Here is a 20,000-nt window from a genome sequence, read left to right as displayed (position 1 = left end):
CGCAGCATCAGCCAGGCCATGAGCAGCGCCGGCACCTCCACCACGGCGGACAGGAAGCAGTTCAGGAAGATGTCTCCGTGCAGACTGGACGTGTTCAGGGACAGGGCGCAGTAGCCGATCGACACGGCAAACCTGGCAGGAGAGAGCAGCGGGTGAGCGGCATGTGATGTAATGTTCACTTTCAAATAATATACTGCTGTTTACGTGTTCCTTTGCCCATATAATCTTTAAAGTGTGTATGTCAGGTTACATTTTTTTTTTAGATATATCAAATAAGGCTTAGATGTCTGAGTGAAAATGTAATTATCATTAAAATTATTACTGTAACTGCCCTACAATAAGCTTTATAGCCATTTCTGTCAAGATCGTATTTTGAAACGCAGCTGAGCTGTGACGTCAGAAGAGGGAGACGTGCCAACACAGTTATTCAAGTATGGAGAGTTTTGAGTCTGAGGAGATGCACAATCCCCCTCAAACCTACGATGCCCACAGCCGTACACTTTTGAGCCTCCCAGGCGGGAGACAGATGAGGAGCCAAACAGAAATGTAAATAATTCATATCGAAGAAACATAAATATCTGGTGTGAAGAGAACCAGTGGAGAGTTGGTCAGGTGTCTGGTAAGTATAGGCGTAACGGTATGTATTCGTATTGAACCGAAACGGTACGGGTGTCACGGTTCAGTGCATGAATATACACGGAGAATACACGGTAAAAATAAATTAAACTCGCGTGCAAATTAATTAATGCGGAACTACTGTTAGATACGCGGGTTATTTAGGGACACCTAATCTGTAGCTCCGCCTCAGCTCTGAAGATCCGTGGCTATAATGAACAGGCTGCGATCGATGTCAATATTGCAATGCTGGAATATGTTGGTTGGTGTGTGTGTGTGTGTGTGTGTGTGTGTGTGTGTGTGTGAGAGAGGGAGAGGGAGAGGGAGGGGCGCGGGCGCGATCGACTGCTTCTACAGTAGCATACACCGTAGGCACCGCATCAGCTACCAGTCTCACTCGGGTTTTAAATCCCATTTTATAACTCATGAGATCTCCAACCGTAGTCCTTCTCAGTGAAACGGGCGCTGCACATGACCGAAGTCTTGGATACGGAAGCAGCACTGAAGTCAGCGCGTTTGGTCCGAACAAAGTTGACGGCACGGAACTTTGTGACCGGTTTTAACGGTGTTTTTGCACACAGCACAAACGCAGTAATTCACCATCGTGAAAATACGCCTGCGTATACTAACGACCTAACTTAAATAACTAACTAAATAGATGTCCTAATCACTAATTCTCTCGCTCTATCATTCGTGCAATTATCAACACAGCTCAGCTCAAAATCGCCATTTTTCTGCACTAAACTAGCAAATTTTCCTAAGATATATTCAGAGATGATAGACAAGATGTTATAGAATAATAATTTAATGAAAACCCAATTTTGACAAAAAACTGACATTCAATCTATTTTTAGACCTTGCTGAAAAAGCATCACATATATATTAAAAAAAAATATATATAAAAATGACGGAAATCATAATATACATTTCTTTTCTACGCGTATGGATGAGTGATTCGATCGCGCGGGCGCAGCCGACAGGGAGTGTGTTTTGTGTGCATGTGAGTGTATTGCTCTCCCTCCCTGTTAATTAGTTTGGTCTGCTCCATCGCGTATCTTGAAACACGCCCCCTTTCACGTCCTGGAAGCGGAACACGCCAACGCCGATGAACTAGCGCTGATGATAGCCGACTGTGTTGTTGTCACATGCCTGTCCTGTCTTGTGCTGCACATGGGTGTTTTGTTATTTTGGGCCATGTGCTCGTGTCATTGTCTGATCCCTCCCCCTTGTTATCTGATTATTGTCTGAGTTCATCCACCTGTTCCCTCCTGATTAGTTTCCAGTTTTAAGTCCCCTCTTGTTTGCAGTCTGTGTCGGGACGTTGTCTAATGTTTCCTGTTCCCCGTGAGTCTCCTGTAAGTTTCAGGTTCTGGTTCTGGTTCTGTTTTTGTATTTATTAGTCATGTTTTCCCCGTCGTGGGTTTTGTTTTGTGTTTGTTTTCTTTTGTAATAAAACATCATTCTCCTGCACTTGAGTCCTCATTGCACCAGTCGTGACAGTTGTCGCATTGCGTCGCTTGTGTCGCGGGAAAAAAGCTGCACTTGAACACACCGAGAGAACTAGCCGACTGTCAGCAGCTAGAATGCGCGTTATGCGCTTCACAACAGTTCCTATACAGGCGATTTATAGATTACCATGACAGAATATGCTAATTGAAGATAGTTAACTCCACATCAGCAACATAAACTCATCAACTAACCAATCAGAGACGTCCTGTTGCTTCTACATGTTGTCACTTCTTCTCGAGTCTCTCCATCTGTGTCTGACTCCGTTTTAACATTAAAGGCAGAACAGTTTCTGTCACTTTAGTGTGTGTGTGTGTGAGGTAATCGGAGCTGCTAACACACACAAGCTCTTGAAGCTCCGCCCCCTGTGCCGGGAGCAGCAGCTCATTTGCATTTAAAGGGACAGACACAAAACGGTGTGTTTTTTCTCACCCTCAAAAAGTGACACTTTAACATGCGATATAAAAATATCTGTGGGGTATTTTGAGCTAAAACTTCACACACACACTCTGGGGACATCAGAGACTTATTTTACATCTTGTGAAAAGGGCATTATACATTTTAATACCCCTTTAAACGGAAACTAAATATTTTTGTAAATAAATGCTCTTGTCTTTAGACAACAATCAGATGTAAATCACAGTCTTTACTCAATGCTGTCATATATTCCGGCTCAATTCAAAAGCAGTATGAAATGTGAATATGAAACCCAAATATGAAATTCACCAATGAACATTCCACAATAACTTGCTCAAATTAAAGAGCCGAAACAACATTAAAGTGAATAGAAACGAGCGCCATAGATTCTCATAACTAACATCTGCTATTGCTCAGTAAACAGTTCAAAGGCCACAAACAATCAGTGCTTACAATAGAAGGCTGGATGTAAACAGTGCCATTCATATTCGAAAGTAGGTCATGCTCTGTAGCAACTCATGATGTAATAACTGTGCATAATGTAATAACTGCGCATAATGTAATAACTGTGCATAATGTAATAACTGCGCATAATGTAATAACTGCGCATAATGTAATAACTGCGCATAACACTGCGCATAATGTAATAACTGTGCATAATGTAATAACTGTGCATAATGTAATAACTGTGCATAATGTAATAACTGCGCATAATGTAATAACTGCGCATAATGTAATAACTGCGCATAATGTAATAACTGCGCATAACACTGCGCATAATGTAATAACTGCGCATAATGTAATAACTGCGCATAATGTAATAACTGCGCATAATGTAATAACTGCGCATAACACTGCGCATAATGTAATAACTGCGCATAATGTAATAACTGCGCATAATGTAATAACTGCGCATAATGTAATAACTGCGCATAATGTAATAACTGCGCATAATGTAATAACTGTGCATAATGTAATAACTGTGCATAATGTAATAACTGTGCATAATGTAATAACTGTGCATAATGTAATAACTGTGCATAATGTAATAACTGTGCATAATGTAATAACTGTGCATAATGTAATAACTGCGCATAACACTGCGCATAATGTAATAACTGCGCATAATGTAATAACTGCGCATAATGTAATAACTGTGCATAATGTAATAACTGTGCATAATGTAATAACTGTGCATAATGTAATAACTGTGCATAATGTAATAACTGCGCATAACACTGCGCATAATGTAATAACTGCGCATAATGTAATAACTGCGCATAATGTAATAACTGCGCATAATGTAATAACTGCGCATAACACTGCGCATAATGTAATAACTGCGCATAATGTAATAACTGCGCATAATGTAATAACTGCGCATAATGTAATAACTGCGCATAATGTAATAACTGCGCATAATGTAATAACTGCGCATAATGTAATAACTGTGCATAATGTAATAACTGCGCATAATGTAATAACTGCGCATAATGTAATAACTGCGCATAATGTAATAACTGTGCATAATGTAATAACTGTGCATAATGTAATAACTGCGCATAATGTAATAACTGCGCATAATGTAATAACTGCGCATAATGTAATAACTGCGCATAATGTAATAACTGTGCATAATGTAATAACTGTGCATAATGTAATAAATATTACATTTTAATTGTAACAAAATGTTCATAATGTAATAATTTTTTCAAAACAAATAAAATTTTAAGCTCATAATGTTTTAACAATTTTTACATTATGAGAAATGTATTACATTATAAACTCACTTACCAAAAACATGTAATATTTTCATAATTGTAATAGCTTTTAAAACCTAAAAAATATTAGTATTCCCTTACAGTAAATGCTAAATCCAGCCTTAAACTACCTGCGAAATGCAACAGATTTAAATATTCATGCAATTATTATTATTATAATATTTTTATTAAACATAAATCATTTGTATTCCTTTACAGTACATTTAAAAAATCTAAATCCAGTCTTAACCTCCCAACAAAATCCACCAGACTAGTACTATTATTATGTGTGTGTGTGTGTGTGTGTGTGTGTGTGTGCTGTGGTGTGTGTGTGTGTGTGTGTGTGTGTGTGTGTGTGTGTGTGTGTGTGTGTGTGTGTGTGTGTGTGTGTGTGTGTGTGTGTGCGCGTACGTGAGAGATAGAGAGAGAGAGAGAGTTTGTGTGTGTGTGTGTGTGTCTGTGTGTGTGTGTGTGTGTGTGTGTGTGTGTGTGTGTGTGTGTGTGTGTGTGTGTGTGTGTGTGTGTGTGTGTGTGTGTGTGTGTGATAAAACATGCTATCTGCCTCAGCTAACGGCAGCACAGAGCACAAGTTAAGCAAACATTTCTTCAATAAGTATTGCATGAATATTTAAATCTGTTATACTACATCTGTTAATAAAACATTATACTGGATATAGATTTTTTTTAATGTACTGTAAAGGTAATACTAATATTTTTTTATGTTTTAAAAGCTATTACAATTATGAAAATATGATGTTTTTGGTAAGTTTATAATGTAATCTGATGATGCGTTAGGTAATTGACCAGGCTATTCCAGTTCGACTTGACACCACACACTGGATCTTCCTGTGGTACTCTAGGAAAGCTCAATGCTTTGAAGGCTAATGAATTGGTTGTCACCGGCCAGACAGGTTCGGATATTAGACACAAGTGAAGTAGGAGGACCGGTCGCCTGACGTCCCTGTGGAGAATAGTCCTCGGTTCTTCTCCTTGGGTCCCATGGACACTGGATAGTTTGTTCTCGCTTTCAAGGGCTTTGTGATAGGAACAGGATAACTCGGGAAGGTTCAGACATTGACATCTGCTAAGCTTCAATTCCCCCCTGAGTGCATTTGATCTTCTATCCAGACAATGTTTTCAATCGCAACGTTCCTGTGAATCTTCTTAAGAACAAGTTAGGAACTGCAAGCTGGCTCCAGAATGTATCCACAACCGACTGCATTGCTTGGAGACATTTGAATGGATAAACAACAAAAAATTGGGAATTTGGGATGCTTGCCTTAACAATAGTGCATTGGGTGTCATGCACTGGATACAATCTCCCTGGGTTTGGACCCTGGCATCGAATGCCATTCGTTAGCGAGATTGGCTGCAATTCACCTTTGGCTAAGCCCCGCCCCCCTTAGTTACTGTTGCTACGTCCGTCAACTTCATCTGGGCTCTGGTTTGGTATCAACATGGCTTATGCTGTGACGCTCTTCCTGCTGGAATTTGACCGTTAGGCTGGCGCTGTCGTCCTCACACTGCTGTGGCGTATGGTTCTGCGGTTCTGCAGTTGGTTAGTATTGTTCTATTTACAGTAGTATGTATGTAATCTGGACGTACTACATCCGCCATATTGTCATTATCATGTGACCTAGCAGCTCTTCACGGCCATTCATAAATCATCTCCCGTGTCCGTAAGGGATAGTAAAGTGTTTACTGTATGCGCAATTAAGAAGAAGTAGGTCATCCGGATATTAAGTGTTATGAGTACTGTGAGAACGGACATACTACTCTTGATACTGTTTTTCCCCACTATAGATAGTAAGAACGTTTGTGCAGCCCATGTCTATCTTGAGAACATGCGAGCGCTCTTACCAGACCAGGCACAGCAGGACGGTAATGCAGCGGATGTTGGGGGACGTCACCAGGTCACAGAGACTGTAGGTCTTCAAACTTCCAGCGCTATCCTTTGACTGTGTGACAACAAACATGTCTTGTTACACAACACTGTCAAAACACTGCATATAGTGAAAAGACCATCTGATATCCACAGCTAAGACAATATGAAGCACTCTTTAGTCATAATAACATCATAGACCAGCAACCTTTTTATCATAAAGTGCCATTTTTAAGTTTCTGAGTTAATCACTGTGCCCCTATATATAAACATGTTTTAAATATTCATAATGGCTTACATAGAAATAGTGCAGAACATTCAATATTTCAGAACTAATTGTCAAATCATGCATTTTGTCCAGTTTCATCTCTTTCTGTCTTTCACGATTGGATAGCTATCTCATGACGTGACCAGGTGCGCATGAACGGATTTTCCACATGCATCACAGTCATTGTAATGTGTGTGGAATGTTAATTATGTACAGTCACTAACCTGTGGTCGCGCTAATGGTTTATTCATTGGCTTGCGTAGTTTAATTCTCACACTTTAATAGTTTTTATAACTCCTAACTTAATAAAACAAGCTGTGTTACAATGAGGAATGATTAACTAACTCAAAATGTAGATCTGTATGCGTGGAGGAACTATATCTGAATGAAACTGAGGACCACTGTCATCAAAGATTATTGATTATCATATAGTTTGGACTGGTGGTATGGTTCTGTTCTGGCGTGGATACGAGCAGGAGAGCAGCGATAACCCCATTAGAGTAAACAGAACAAAACCAACATAAATGTATAGCAGATGTGTAATATATATTCGTCAGAAGGCCAGTCCTGACTGGACGAGTGGAGCTGGGGAGGGAGGAGGGTAACTGGCTCCTGAGAAACGCGGTGAAGCCGTTGATGAGCTTTAAAGCGGTGATACCGTTGTGTTCCTATTAGGGCTGTGTTGAAAAAATCGATTCACCAATTTTTAATCGATTTTCATATTAATTTCTAAAGATCGATCCGTAACTCAGAGGATCGATTTAATAACAGGCCTACATTTCCCCATAAACACACTGAGACATGGCGACCGGCGGCGCTGCTAATGCGGTGACTCTGAATCCACTTGTTGACCAGAAAGGAGGAAAGAGCCGTTCACAGCGCGTTTTTTGCGCGTGCAAATTCGTTTTCCAGGCGTGCCTCTGTTCATGGTTGCATAGCAACGGCAGACGCAAAGGGAAAGCACGCGCTTGTGGAGAGGAGAAAGCGGTGCAAACTGCGCTCTCCATGATGACGAGGAAGTTTCATCAAATAATTAATTGATTTCTAGCCCTGCATTAGCTTTACTACTAGATATATTCATTGAGATGAGAAATAAAAAGCCGCCCTGTACAGCTATGATCCGCTGTTCGGCCGAACTTTCCATGTTGTTACGGAAAGGCCGCTGGTTTTTGTCACATGACCTGTTGAGATGCATTGAAGTGCTTCTCACTGAATTTGCACGCGCATAAAACGCGATATGTGAACGGCCCCTAAAGTGGTATCGTGTGCGGCTGTATCTAGTTTAAAAGGCCTTTTAAATATGAACGCAGTTTTGGATTAAATAAAAGGACAGTCAATTAAGTCAAATAAAACACGTTTTATCTCCTGTTTAGTTGGTAACACTACAATAAGATTAACATTAACATCATTAACATTAATGCCTTATCTAACATCAACACATTGAGTGAACAATACATTTTTACAACATTAATGTATGTTTGTGAATGTTATTTAATACAAACACTTGATTGTTCATGAACAGTTCAAACTTTTGATTTAAAAAATATAAGATCGGATCAGATCGGATCGAATCGAAGCGAATAATGATGATCGATTCAAGATCTTGAGAATCGGAATCGAATCGATTTTTGAAATTTGAATCGATACCCAGCCCTAGTTCCTATAAGAAGACGTGGATCCGCTAATGCTAGCTCGACTGGCGTGACTTGCCAGAACTAATGTTTTGCTTGTTTACCTCTCTCGCTTTCTTCACGCTGCACGTGTAAGGTCTAGATTTTGATTGATAAGCATGGAGATGTTGAGTTATTGAGTCGCTGTAATGTAAGGCCTCGGATAACTGCTGTTCACTGGCCCACTCTTTCTGTCACACACTTGGCAGAAGATTCAGAAATCCTGCCTTTTTATGTTTTTATTTCTCTCTCTCTGATGTTAATCTGCAAATGCTGTGAGAAGCAACTTGTGAGTAATGACTTTTCGTCAAGGTCGGTTAGGCTGGGAATTTAGGGAGTCAGATAAGATGTCTACAATAAAAAAATATTTATGCCCATCAGGTGGGCATATTATGGGATGTTGAGGAAGACTCAGTGTATTTTGTGTAAATTGTACATTAATGATAAAAGGAAGTAGGAGGCCGTACGATAATCTGTTCATTTGTATATCCAATACATTTTGAAAGGTAATTTAATTTTTTTTATGATTTGACTGAATAAATCTTCCGTTTTCCGAGATACGTTTCGGTTGTAAGAGAGACTGCCCTGGATCGTGATTTCAGACAAATACATTTTTGACCATTGAGTGGCCTGACTTTAATTTTATTGTTAAATTTTCACCACACGACCCTGTCCTAGAGCAATGAAATACAATTAAAGCCAGAGCAACTGCAAACGACTTTATTTATGATGATATTGCATTGCTTCAGTAGAGTCAAAGTTCACTTGTGATTTCAATTACTTTTTATTCCTGGTTAAATTGAGGTTATTAACTAATAAAATCCAGAAAATAAGAGCATCACCTCAGAAAGGAGGAACAGTGCTTGGCCATTTTAACCCTTTATATATATACCCACGGCCATTACATGTTTAAAACAGTAATATCCTATACTAAACCTAAACCAATCTTGACAAACTATATATCATTTGAAAGCTTACAATCTCTAGTTTACATATTTAGTGACTGATTTTCTAAATAAATTACAGAGGAGCCGTAATTTATCAATTTGCAACAAGAATATGTTCACACTCCTGAGGCGAGTTCAGACCTTTATTTTGAAATAGTGATGAACATGAAAAATCATGAAAGAATGGTAGAAACCTCAGTTTGTTTTCATGCCAAGAGTTCAAAAGATAGCATCCGTTCAATTCCTTTAGAAAAAAAGCTCTGAAAATGTTTTGAATATAAAGAAAACAATAATAGATTCAGCATTAGTGATGTGTCAGCGAGCTATAATGCACATACGTGATCTTTTGTGTTTCTTAGAGGTTGAATTCATTTCAAAATCTGCCAAACTTCCAACACTACTTCTGAATAGGATGTCTACTTCATAAATTGTATGAAAATGGTAAAGATAATGGTTCAGACTCAAACAACATATGGAAATGGAGGCGCCCTTATATGGGCAGTAATGTCCACTAGTGGAGAAGTGTGGTACTGCGCCCGAACTAAATCTCACTGAACGCTCATTTACTGAGATATCAACCTAAAGTTTGAAACACAACTTGTTCAGATTTTTGCCTTTGATTTTTTAGCAGTTTTAGAGTCCACCAGGTTTTGAAAATATATATTTTATATAAAATATGAATAATTACATTTTTAACGTTGTACATTTTCATAAACTCAAACTTCTATAACTTTTTTTCTGTTTAACTTTCTTAATTTGGTTCACTTCTACAAAAATCTGCCAAATGTCTTCTTAAAAACAAGACCAATCTTACATCTATATTCCAAAGCATTCTTGAATTACAACCATTTAAGTTCGAAATGTGCATTTTCATGTGTTTAAAAAAAAAAGAAGGGGTGCGCTTGACAAAATGTTATTTAAACTAGCGATAGTCGGCTTATTATTGGTGTTACCTTAAACTGACGTGAGTTTGTGAGTCACACGGCAAATTAAACGGCTCTTTTTTTCAGTGATATACAAATTGCCAAGTTTTTGTTCTTTTTAAAAATGAGTGACATTGGTGCTGTGGCTCTAGATGTTAACGGTGCAAGAGACTGATGAGGAAGAGCAGAGCATCATGTGATCATGTGACGTTTTGTTTTCCTGGACTGGGCAAGAGAATGGGCGGATCACTGCACCGCACTCTGGTTGTTCTATTTTCTTAAAATTTTATTTCACATTCATATGAAGACGTTTTAAATAGAAGACTTTTAAACGTCAAAGCAGAATTTGAAAATAAGATCTGTCGCTACTACCGTTTCGTTGCGACTGCTAATGAATCGTGTGCATTAATACACTGTTGTTGTTTTCCGTGTTCTGCACGTTTATGTTTTCATGGAGTTCAACACTTTTAATGTTGTGCAAGGATCATAAAAGATTGTGTCATTTATTGGCATGTAATTCTCCTCACTGAATTAATCATACACCTGAACTAGATTAATGTTTAAAATGACTTGTGCATGTGAACTCTGGATTATGAACTTTGGACTTTGAAAAAGCCCGTTCAGTGCAATGATTGAATGCTTGTTTCTGAGAGTTGTGGAATAACTGATGTTATGGTAGATGCAGTTATAATGAGGGTTACAGTAAACACTGTTACCAATGTCATATTAGTAAGTCCGTGCATTTAAATCTTGCCATTCTCAGTAGAAGTGTGTGTTTCCTACGACTGCTGTAACCTGAGTTTATGCCTCGGCTTTCTTCTGCAGGGTTCAGTCTTCATGACACTGCGTCTCACAGTTAGTCAGCTATTCGTCTATCTAAACCAGTGGTCAGAGTTAGGCGAGGAGTTTGGCCATACCGACTGTAAAGTCTATATAATCATTATCTGACAGACATGATCCTGACTGCAGTGTTTGTGTGCTGTCCAACACCAGTCAGTGAGTAATTAACTCTGGTACTACAGTATATAAACATGTTGCTTCAGAGAAGATGATATTGCACAAAGCTAGGCTGGTAAATAAGTGCATTTGTGGCATGCAGTAAAAAATACTGTATCGGCAAACCTCTTCTCACAGCTAAGCTTCATTTGTAATGACCTTATTGTTGTCTACATACAGTACATGGACGTGGCACATGTGAGACGGATAACCAGCCTAAATCCTGCTGTGTTCACAGTGCATTGAACTCTTTCAACTCCGCGGTATATGACCCCTCAGGCAGTAAATCAATCGCAGTTGAACAGCGGCTGGTCATGTGAGGCGCTGAACGAGACTGTTTAAAGCACGGTGGCGTGTGTATTCACTGTTTAAAGCACGGTGGCGTGTGTATTCACTGTTTAAAGCACGGTGGCGTGTGTATTCACTGTTTAAAGCACGGTGGCGTGTGTATTCACTGTTTAAAGCACGGTGGCGTGTGTATTCACTGTTTAAAGCACGGTGGTGTGTGTATTCCCTGTTTAAAGCACGGTGGCGTGTGTATTCCCTGTTTAAAGCACGGTGGCGTGTGTATTCACTGTTTAAAGCACGGTGGTGTGTGTATTCCCTGTTTAAAGCACGGTGGCGTGTGTATTCACTGTTTAAAGCACGGTGGCGTGTGTATTCACTGTTTAAAGCACGGTGGCGTGTGTATTCACTGTTTAAAGCACGGTGGCGTGTGTATTCACTGTTTAAAGCACGGTGGCGTGTGTATTCACTGTTTAAAGCACGGTGGCGTGTGTATTCACTGTTTAAAGCACGGTGGCGTGTGTATTCACTGTTTAAAGCACGGTGGCGTGTGTATTCCCTGTTTAAAGCACGGTGGCGTGTGTATTCACTGTTTAAAGCACGGTGGCGTGTGTATTCACTGTTTAAAGCACGGTGGCGTGTGTATTCCCTGTTTAAAGCACGGTGGCGTGTGTATTCACTGTTTAAAGCACGGTGGCGTGTGTATTCACTGTTTAAAGCACGGTGGCGTGTGTATTCACTGTTTAAAGCACGGTGGCGTGTGTATTCACTGTTTAAAGCACGGTGGCGTGTGTATTCACTGTTTAAAGCACGGTGGCGTGTGTATTCCCTGTTTAAAGCACGGTGGCGTGTGTATTCACTGTTTAAAGCACGGTGGCGTGTGTATTCACTGTTTAAAGCACGGTGGCGTGTGTATTCACTGTTTAAAGCACGGTGGCGTGTGTATTCACTGTTTAAAGCACGGTGGCGTGAGGAAAGGTGTGTATTCACTGTTTAAAGCGTGAGGAAAGGTGTGTATTCACCTGGTGACGGGGAAAGATGACTTCAGGCGCCTTCACCCCGTTCATCTTGGCGGCCTTCCTCAGAATCTCCTCGGCCTCGTCGACCCGGCCCTGAGACAGCAGCCATCGCGGAGACTCTGGAATAAACCTGCAGACAACAGCAGATCCTTCATTATACTTCTTAATGCAGCAAAATGACATTCAATAAAGTCCTATTATGGTATAATCGTGTGTAATGTTGCAGTTTGAGCATGACAAAGCTCTGCGCAGCATAAAGTCCCTCCAGCGGGAGTAATTCTCTACATCAGTGTCAGTGTTTATGAACTCTGTTACGCCTGAGGATGTATTCCAGTGTGTGTGTGTGTGCGTGTGTGTGTGTGTGTGTGTGTGTGTGTGTGTGTGTGTGTGTGTGCGTGTGTGTGTGTGTGTGTGTGTGTGTGTGCTTCTCTCCCGTCGTTGTTTCCGCTGTCTCTCCTCCTGTCTGTATCTCATGGGTTGTTCCGCCCTAAAGTCCCCAGAGACCGCGAGACAGCAGAGCACGCGTTGCACACTTGGTTGAATGCTGTTGTTGTTGATTTGTGTTTTCATAGCTTTGATTGTGAAATCTGTGAAGCTTGAGTGAGCCATTGATAATGTTTTTTCTCTCCCCCATATTTCTGTCTTTTAGTGGTGTGTGTTGACCACATTTGTAACTTGAGAACAAACTGCCTGAGTCATGAACGATGTAGGCATTTTTGACATACTTTCCTCCTGTTTGTGTTTAGTAAAGGAGTTATGAAAGGTCTTGTATTTTGGGATATGTAATTTCTAGGTTAAGGTAGTTTTCTTTATGTTTATTATTTTGTCCTGGCCTAGCCCTGAAGTTAAAAGTGGGAAGAGAGGAGCCGCAACAATGGAGAATATGAGGAACATGATCAACATCAAGCAGGAGAACTTGTTCTAGTCGAGCCCAAGGCAACACAGAGACTTTGTAAAATGCCACGATAGGTCCTCTCTAAAATGTCTGCACTGAGCTAACAAGAACAAACAATGTTTGTGTTTATCACAGAGTCGGAAATGTATCATCTAATTTAGCATCTATTGGCTAATGGTAAACCTGGTAGGCGGACATTTCTATTCTAACCCTTTACCCGGTCTCGCTTCTCTGTCTGCGATCAGATAATTTTAAGCCGCTTAACTCCAGGAAAGTTTTCAGTTCGATTATCCAGTAAGTGAATTCATTCAAACAATCAGTCCACGATAGCGCTAATGTACAGAGAACCAGGTTACATCAGAGAGAATAGACTTCAGTGAATTATTAACGTTATTCATTTAATTTATTATTTATTCCAGAGTCTATTTAGCTTTAAAACACGAGCTCTGTGATATTCTGTGCTTGTTTCTGAAGAGCGGCTTACGCATCGCACTGTGACGCACAGACTGAGCGGAGCCGGTCAGATGATACACACACTGTGTTTCTCTGCTGGATAAAGCTAACGGCGTCTCGCTAGTAAAGTTCTGCGGGATGGGGAGTGTGTGGTCCTGTTCCGTAGCGCAACTTAACTTAAGCTTGCAGAAAACACTGCGCCTGAGAACGCTATGGAGAACGGCTCCGCGTGACCGGTGTCTGAAGCACGTGTGCAAACACGAATCTTTCCGGTCGTGGGTTCGAATCCTGCGTGGCACATGCCCAGACCGCAAGAGAACTGTGGCCAGAAGTCGTGCAAAGATGCTTCACTTCCAGACATGCTGTCTATCTGAGAAGGAACTCAATAAATAAAACATGTGGCGCATATAAAAATTATTAATTTTGAGTTAATTCTCACTTAAATTATGGAACATATATTCTGTTTGGTTCTGTTCTGTTCTGTTTCTGGTCCACGCTTGTGAATGTTATGCCATGTCCACACGGACACGGGTATTTTTATAACCGGAGTTTCTCCTCCTGCGTTTTTGAAAAAATCTCCGTCTACATGAAAACGCAAAAACACGCTATCAAGCGCCGTCAAGAGCATTCCACACCAGCAGGCGGCGATATAACCCTAACCGTAAAGCCACGTTGGCCAATCAGAAGCCGTCAGCGGACGTCAAACACAGCGGATAACGGCGCACACTTTGACGTCGCAAGGCAAAAACTCCGGTTTTACTGTCTACACGACAACACTGCAACCGGCGTTTCTGGAAATCCTCACCCTGGCAGGGGTTTTCAAAAATGTTGGGTTTCAGTGACCTGATACTGCGTCTCCGTGTGGACGAACGGGCGAACCGCGTAAAAAAAGTCACGGTTATAAAAATACCCGTTCGTGTGGACAAGGCCTTAATCTAGTTTCTTTGTGTCTATCAGTTAGCCTAATTAAGTTCACCTGATATTCATTTAATTGATCGGTCTATTTAAAGCGGTGGTAAAGTATGATTAGACTTTTCTAACTGTTAGTGTGTAATGTTGTGTTTGATCATAAACATCTGCAGAGTTACAACGCTCAAAGTTCAGAGCAAAGGGAGATATTATTTTACAGAAATTGTTTTTTAAGGACTACAACAAACGGCCGTAGGAACTACACGACATTCCTCCCGGGATAGTGACATCACCAACCCCAATATTTACATAAACCGCCCCCAGAACACGATTTATAGATTATTATGACAGATTATGCTAATCAGTGACTAGAAGATAACTATAATCTACATAAATTCATCAACTAACCATTCAGAGACGTCCTGTTGCTTCTACATGTTGTCACTTCTTCTTGAGTCTCTCCATCTTTCTGACTCCGATTTGAACATAAAAGGCTAAAAGTGTTTGAAATTTCCAGTGCATGTGCATGTGTGTGTGTGTGTGTGTGCATGTGTGTGTGTGTGTGTGTGTGTGTGTGTGTGAGGTAATCGAAGCTGCCAAGGACAAGAGCTCTTGAAGCTCCGCCCCCTGTGCCGGGAGCAGCAGATCATTTGCATTTAAAGGGACAGACACAAAACGGTGCGTTTTTTCTCACCCTCAAAAAGTGACACTTTAACATGCGATATAAAAATATCTGTGGGGTATTTTGAGCTAAAACTTCACACACACACTCTGGGGACATCAGAGACTTATTTTACATCTTGTGGAAATGGCATTACACCACAGCTTTAAAGCTCTGTTTCCTACAGTTTTTGTCAGTTTTAATAAAAGTGAAACTGCTGTGACAACAGAACCTCACTGAATCTCTTTTCTAAGAGTGTAGACGACTCACAGACTCAAATCTGCAGCATCCACATGAGTCTGAGGCCGGAGAGCTGTAAACTGAGCTGTGAGAGATTATCCAAACTAGCATAGTTAAGAATGTTAACTAAATGTTCTTAAGGTATATTTGTAGCCTGACTTGGTCATACTCATATTCTAGTCAGAATGTGAGTCTGATGCTGCTCCACAGGGCTTTGATTATGAGGCGTGTCTGAACCGAACCAGGAAAAAAAAACTCTGCACTCAATTGGATAGACCTACAACCAATCAGAGCAACGCATGTTTAGCGACACATTGTTGTCAACAGAGCTCAACTGCACACACGCTGGAAGAAGTAGTAAATTAATGAGTGTAAACGATCTTTGCCATTGTTGTACAAATAATTTAAGAATTCGCAGAGAACTTACAAGCACGAATAGCATTTTTGGGAGAAATACAAAAGGTGTGTGTATATACGAACAAGTTCTCCGTTTAGGATTAGATCTCGACAATAAAGCAAATAAATCTTCTCGCATTTGTCGGCCCTGTCTCAACGTTATAACACGTTTGCAACGCGACTCGACTGATTTTAAAAGATGTAAAGACGCTGAAAGAGAGCCGGCTGAAGAAGCGTGTTCATCTGAGGCTTCAGAGAACAGAGATCGTGAGCGCATCCCTTCCACTGGTGTTCATTGCGTCCCATCTTCTTAGCCACCATCGGAGCCAGCTGATAAATTAAACTTTAACATCTTTCTGATCGACAAATGCCTTGATTGCGGTTCTCTGTTTGTCTTTTAAAATGAATGCGGTGTCGATGTCTTTTATTACAGACGCGATAGCGGAATCTAAACATCTCAATCCTCCAACTGCAGTCGTCTTCGTCTTTGTGGAAAACCATTTCAACCCAAGCGCTCTTTGATGACGTGGTGATTACGTAACCGCAGATCATCTGTCCATCATCGATTAAAGCCCGCCCTCGCAATTTGATTGGCTCAGCTTTCTGGGAGCCGAGCATAATTGCTCCTCAACGGATCGAGTCCAGACCGAACTTCCCGACCAAAAACTGTTGTGGCCGGGGTTCAGGCTGTCCCCCAGGCTAGTATACTTGTATTATGTGGGGTGTTTGTAGGTATAACCCATCTTATTTGTAAATGAGCTGTGTGCTTCCTCTTTGGCAAGCAAGTGTTCACTCTACACTGTTCTTCTCATGTCTGGTGCATTATTAAATAGCGCCCGTCCCATAGCAAACACGTACCACCATAGGGGCATGCAGAAGAATCCCGGGATGGTGAGGACCAGCAGCAGCGTTCTCCAGTCTCGCAAGAAGTAGGCCGCCAGTGGAAGCATCATGTACCCGATGGAAAAGAAAAGACACACGCCGAGAGTGGAGTAGATGTCACGAATGGGTGGGCTCAATATCTCCATTCCTAGGGGATGAACGTTTTCATAAAAATAATGTTTTAGTTTAATCTACAGTCTACAGTCTGAATTATTGAGAATATTTCCAAAGTAGATTCTGAGACAAAAACATCCTAAACATGTCCTGGTAGAACAAATGTGCTACCAGTCGGTCAGTTGTGATTATTCAATGCTAATATAAAGCACATCAAAAGCCTTTACCCAAAGCAAATGCTGTCAAATAGTTTGAGATCTGTCCCATTCCAGCAATGAAGAACAACACGCAGAATATCAGCCAGGATGGGGAGAAGACTTGGATGAAGGTGAAGACCGTCTGGATGCCCATGGTAATGAACAGCACTATTTTCCTGCCAAACCTGAAAACCAAGTTTACTTTTTTATTAACACTATATATTATAATTACTTATTTTATATAAAATATATATTTTCAAAACCTGGTGGACTCTAAAACTGCAACAAAAAAAATCAAAGCCAAAAATCTGAATAAGTTGTGTTTCAAACTTTAGGTTGATATCTCAGTAAATGAGCGTTCAGTGAGATTTAGTTCGGGCGCAGTACCACACTTCTCCACTAGTGGACATCACTGCCCATATAAGAGCGCCTCCATCTCCATATGTGGTTTGAGTCTGAACCATTATTTTTACAATTTTCATACAATTTATGAAGTAGACATCCTATTCAGAAGTAGTGTTGGAAGTGTGGCAGATTTTGAAATGAATTAAACCTCTAAGAATAATAATAATAATAATAATAATTCGTTACATTTATATAGCGCTTTATCTGAGACCTCAAAGCGCTTTACATAGAAGGGGGGAATCTCCTCAACCACCACCAATGTGCAGCATCCACTTGGATGATGCGACGGCAGCCATATTGCGCCAGAACGCCCACCACACACCAGCTTACTGGTGGAGAGGAGACAGTGATGAAGCCAATCAGTGTATGGGGATGATTAGGAGGCCATGATGGACAGAGGCCAAGGGGCAAATTTGGCCAGGATGCCGGGGTTACACCCCTACTCTTTTTCGAAGGACATCGTGGGATTTTTAATGACCACAGAGAGTCAGGACCTCGGTTTAACGTCTCATCCGAAGGACGGTGCTCTTTTGGCAGTATAGTGTCCCCATCACTATACTGGGGTGTTAGGACCCACACAGACCACAGGGTGAGCGCCCCCTGCTGGCCTCACTAACACCTCTACCAGCAGCAACCTGGTTTTTTCTCAGGAGGTCTCCCATCCAGGTACTAACCAGGCTCAGCCCCGCTTAGCTTCAGTGGGAAACCAGTCTTGGGCTACAGGGTGATATGGCTGCTGGCTTAAGAAACACAGAAGATCACGTATGTGCATTATAGCTCGCTGACACATCACTAATGCTGAATCTATTATTGTTTTCTTTATATTTAAAACATTTTCAGAGCTTTTTTTCTAAAAGAATTGAATGGATGCTATCTTTTGAACTCTTGGCATGAAAACAAACTGAGGTTTCTACCATTCTTTCATGATTTTTCATGTTCATCACTATTTCAGAATAAAGGTCTGAACTCGCCTCAGGAGTGTGAACATATTCTTGTTGCAAATTGATAAATTACGGCTCCTCTGTCATTTATTTTGAATATCAGTAGATCAGTAATCAGTAAAGCTTTCAAATGATATATAGTTTGTCAGGATTATAGGATATTACTGTTTTAAACATGTAATGGCTGTGGTGCGGTTAACATGTTTGATTGTTCTTCATTTTAATAACTTGCCATTGGGACTATAGGAAAATGTCCCAATTATCCTGAATTAACCAAATACACTGATCCCAGCCGGCAATCTGATGATTCAGCGTCTTTTAGAATGAGTTGCATCGGCCTAATTCTGTGCCGAACGAGATCTTTGTGCTTGCCATTAAATCATTATAATATTATAATAACAAGTGTGTGTTGTGTGTGTGTGTGTGTGTGGGGGGGGGTTTCTAACCTGTCAGAAATCTGTCCCGAGATGACCGAACCAGTCAACACCCCGGAGAAGAAGAGTGAGGTGGTCAACGGCACTCTCCAGTCCTCCGCACACACCAGATCCCACTGCCGGCGGGTGAAGGGATCATTTCCAATTGTAGAAGGAAAATCAAACAATGTTCAAAGTTACGTTTTTAAAAGTTACGTTACGGTCTGACCCATGAAGGCCTGGAGATATTACAGTATTTTCTACACTTCTGTTCCTGATTGAATACAGGAAAATAGAGACAGGGGCTAGTTGTCACAGGGGATATTACAATAACTTTATGGATTTTCTGATAAAATTCTATTTACATAAATGCAGGTTTTCTGTGAAGCCCATAGTTTAACTGATAAAGCCTTTGTTTGTCCATGTCTTACGAAGCAGGAATAAAGTGACCCTTACTGATCTCATTGTGAATGATTCGTAATCTTGAAACAAAATGTAATAACTTCTGTGACATGAATCATTCCTCCAAACAGTGCATTTCCATCTGATTTTTCTCTTTTTCATTCAATTTTGATTTAAATGTCCCCTGTTCATAAAGCAGCTGTACATCACAATATGGAAGTTACGCTGCATGCGATTTCGGCTTCAATTTCTGAAAATATTTGGTAATTCTGTCCTACAAACCAATCACATTATCACAGATGTACAGACGTATAATTAACTGATTAACATATGAACATAAGAGAATTGCTTATAAATGTCAATATCACATTATGATGGTTTTTCATGATGTATGTAATTTCTGAATTGTTTTGTTTCATAATTATGATTCAGTTTGTAAAGCTCCTACACATCCTATAACTGACTTTAAACACATTTCCCTGTGACAAATGCTGGTCATATTTCGCAGTATAGGTCCACATGCTTTCACCGGATCTTTTTCTGCAGGACAAAACTGTGCAAATGTTGAATTGTTTTGTGTCAATATCTCATGACACGCGTCTATACATATCTGACTATCAAACACATTCACTGGAATAAAAGCCTGACATCACGGTAATGTTAGTTTAACGTTCGGTGTCATACTCTCTGCATTTCATGTTTTAAGCCCAAACCAACTCAGATATATGAACAAACACTCTTACTGTCACATTGTTAATGTGTTTTGTTCTGTGTTGTGATCTTGTTTCCCCCTGTCTTTGTGAT

At 40.5% G+C, this 20,000-nt stretch overlaps 1 protein-coding gene across 1 annotated transcript in view; it reads right to left on the bottom strand.

The window, feature by feature from the left end:
* Positions 1–20,000, bottom strand: part of slc22a21 (solute carrier family 22 member 21) — a 34,501-nt gene that overhangs the window by 9,202 nt on the left and 5,299 nt on the right. Inside the window, exons 2-7 of the mRNA XM_079585004.1 lie at positions 18,828–18,931; positions 17,066–17,220; positions 16,701–16,872; positions 12,292–12,418; positions 6,159–6,256; positions 1–132 (exon numbers count right to left, since the gene is read on the bottom strand). The exon at positions 1–132 is cut by the window's left edge and continues 83 nt beyond it. Of these exons, the coding sequence (XP_079441130.1) occupies positions 1–132; positions 6,159–6,256; positions 12,292–12,418; positions 16,701–16,872; positions 17,066–17,220; positions 18,828–18,931 (788 nt within the window). The remainder of the gene's footprint in view (positions 133–6,158; positions 6,257–12,291; positions 12,419–16,700; positions 16,873–17,065; positions 17,221–18,827; positions 18,932–20,000) is intronic.

The sequence above is a fragment of the Phoxinus phoxinus genome (genome assembly GCF_949152265.1).
Source record: "Phoxinus phoxinus genome assembly, chromosome: 17".
Classification (NCBI taxonomy): domain Eukaryota; kingdom Metazoa; phylum Chordata; class Actinopteri; order Cypriniformes; family Leuciscidae; genus Phoxinus; species Phoxinus phoxinus.
The sequence above is the reverse complement of the archived record's forward strand: the minus strand, read 5'-3'. Positions and strand labels throughout refer to the sequence as shown.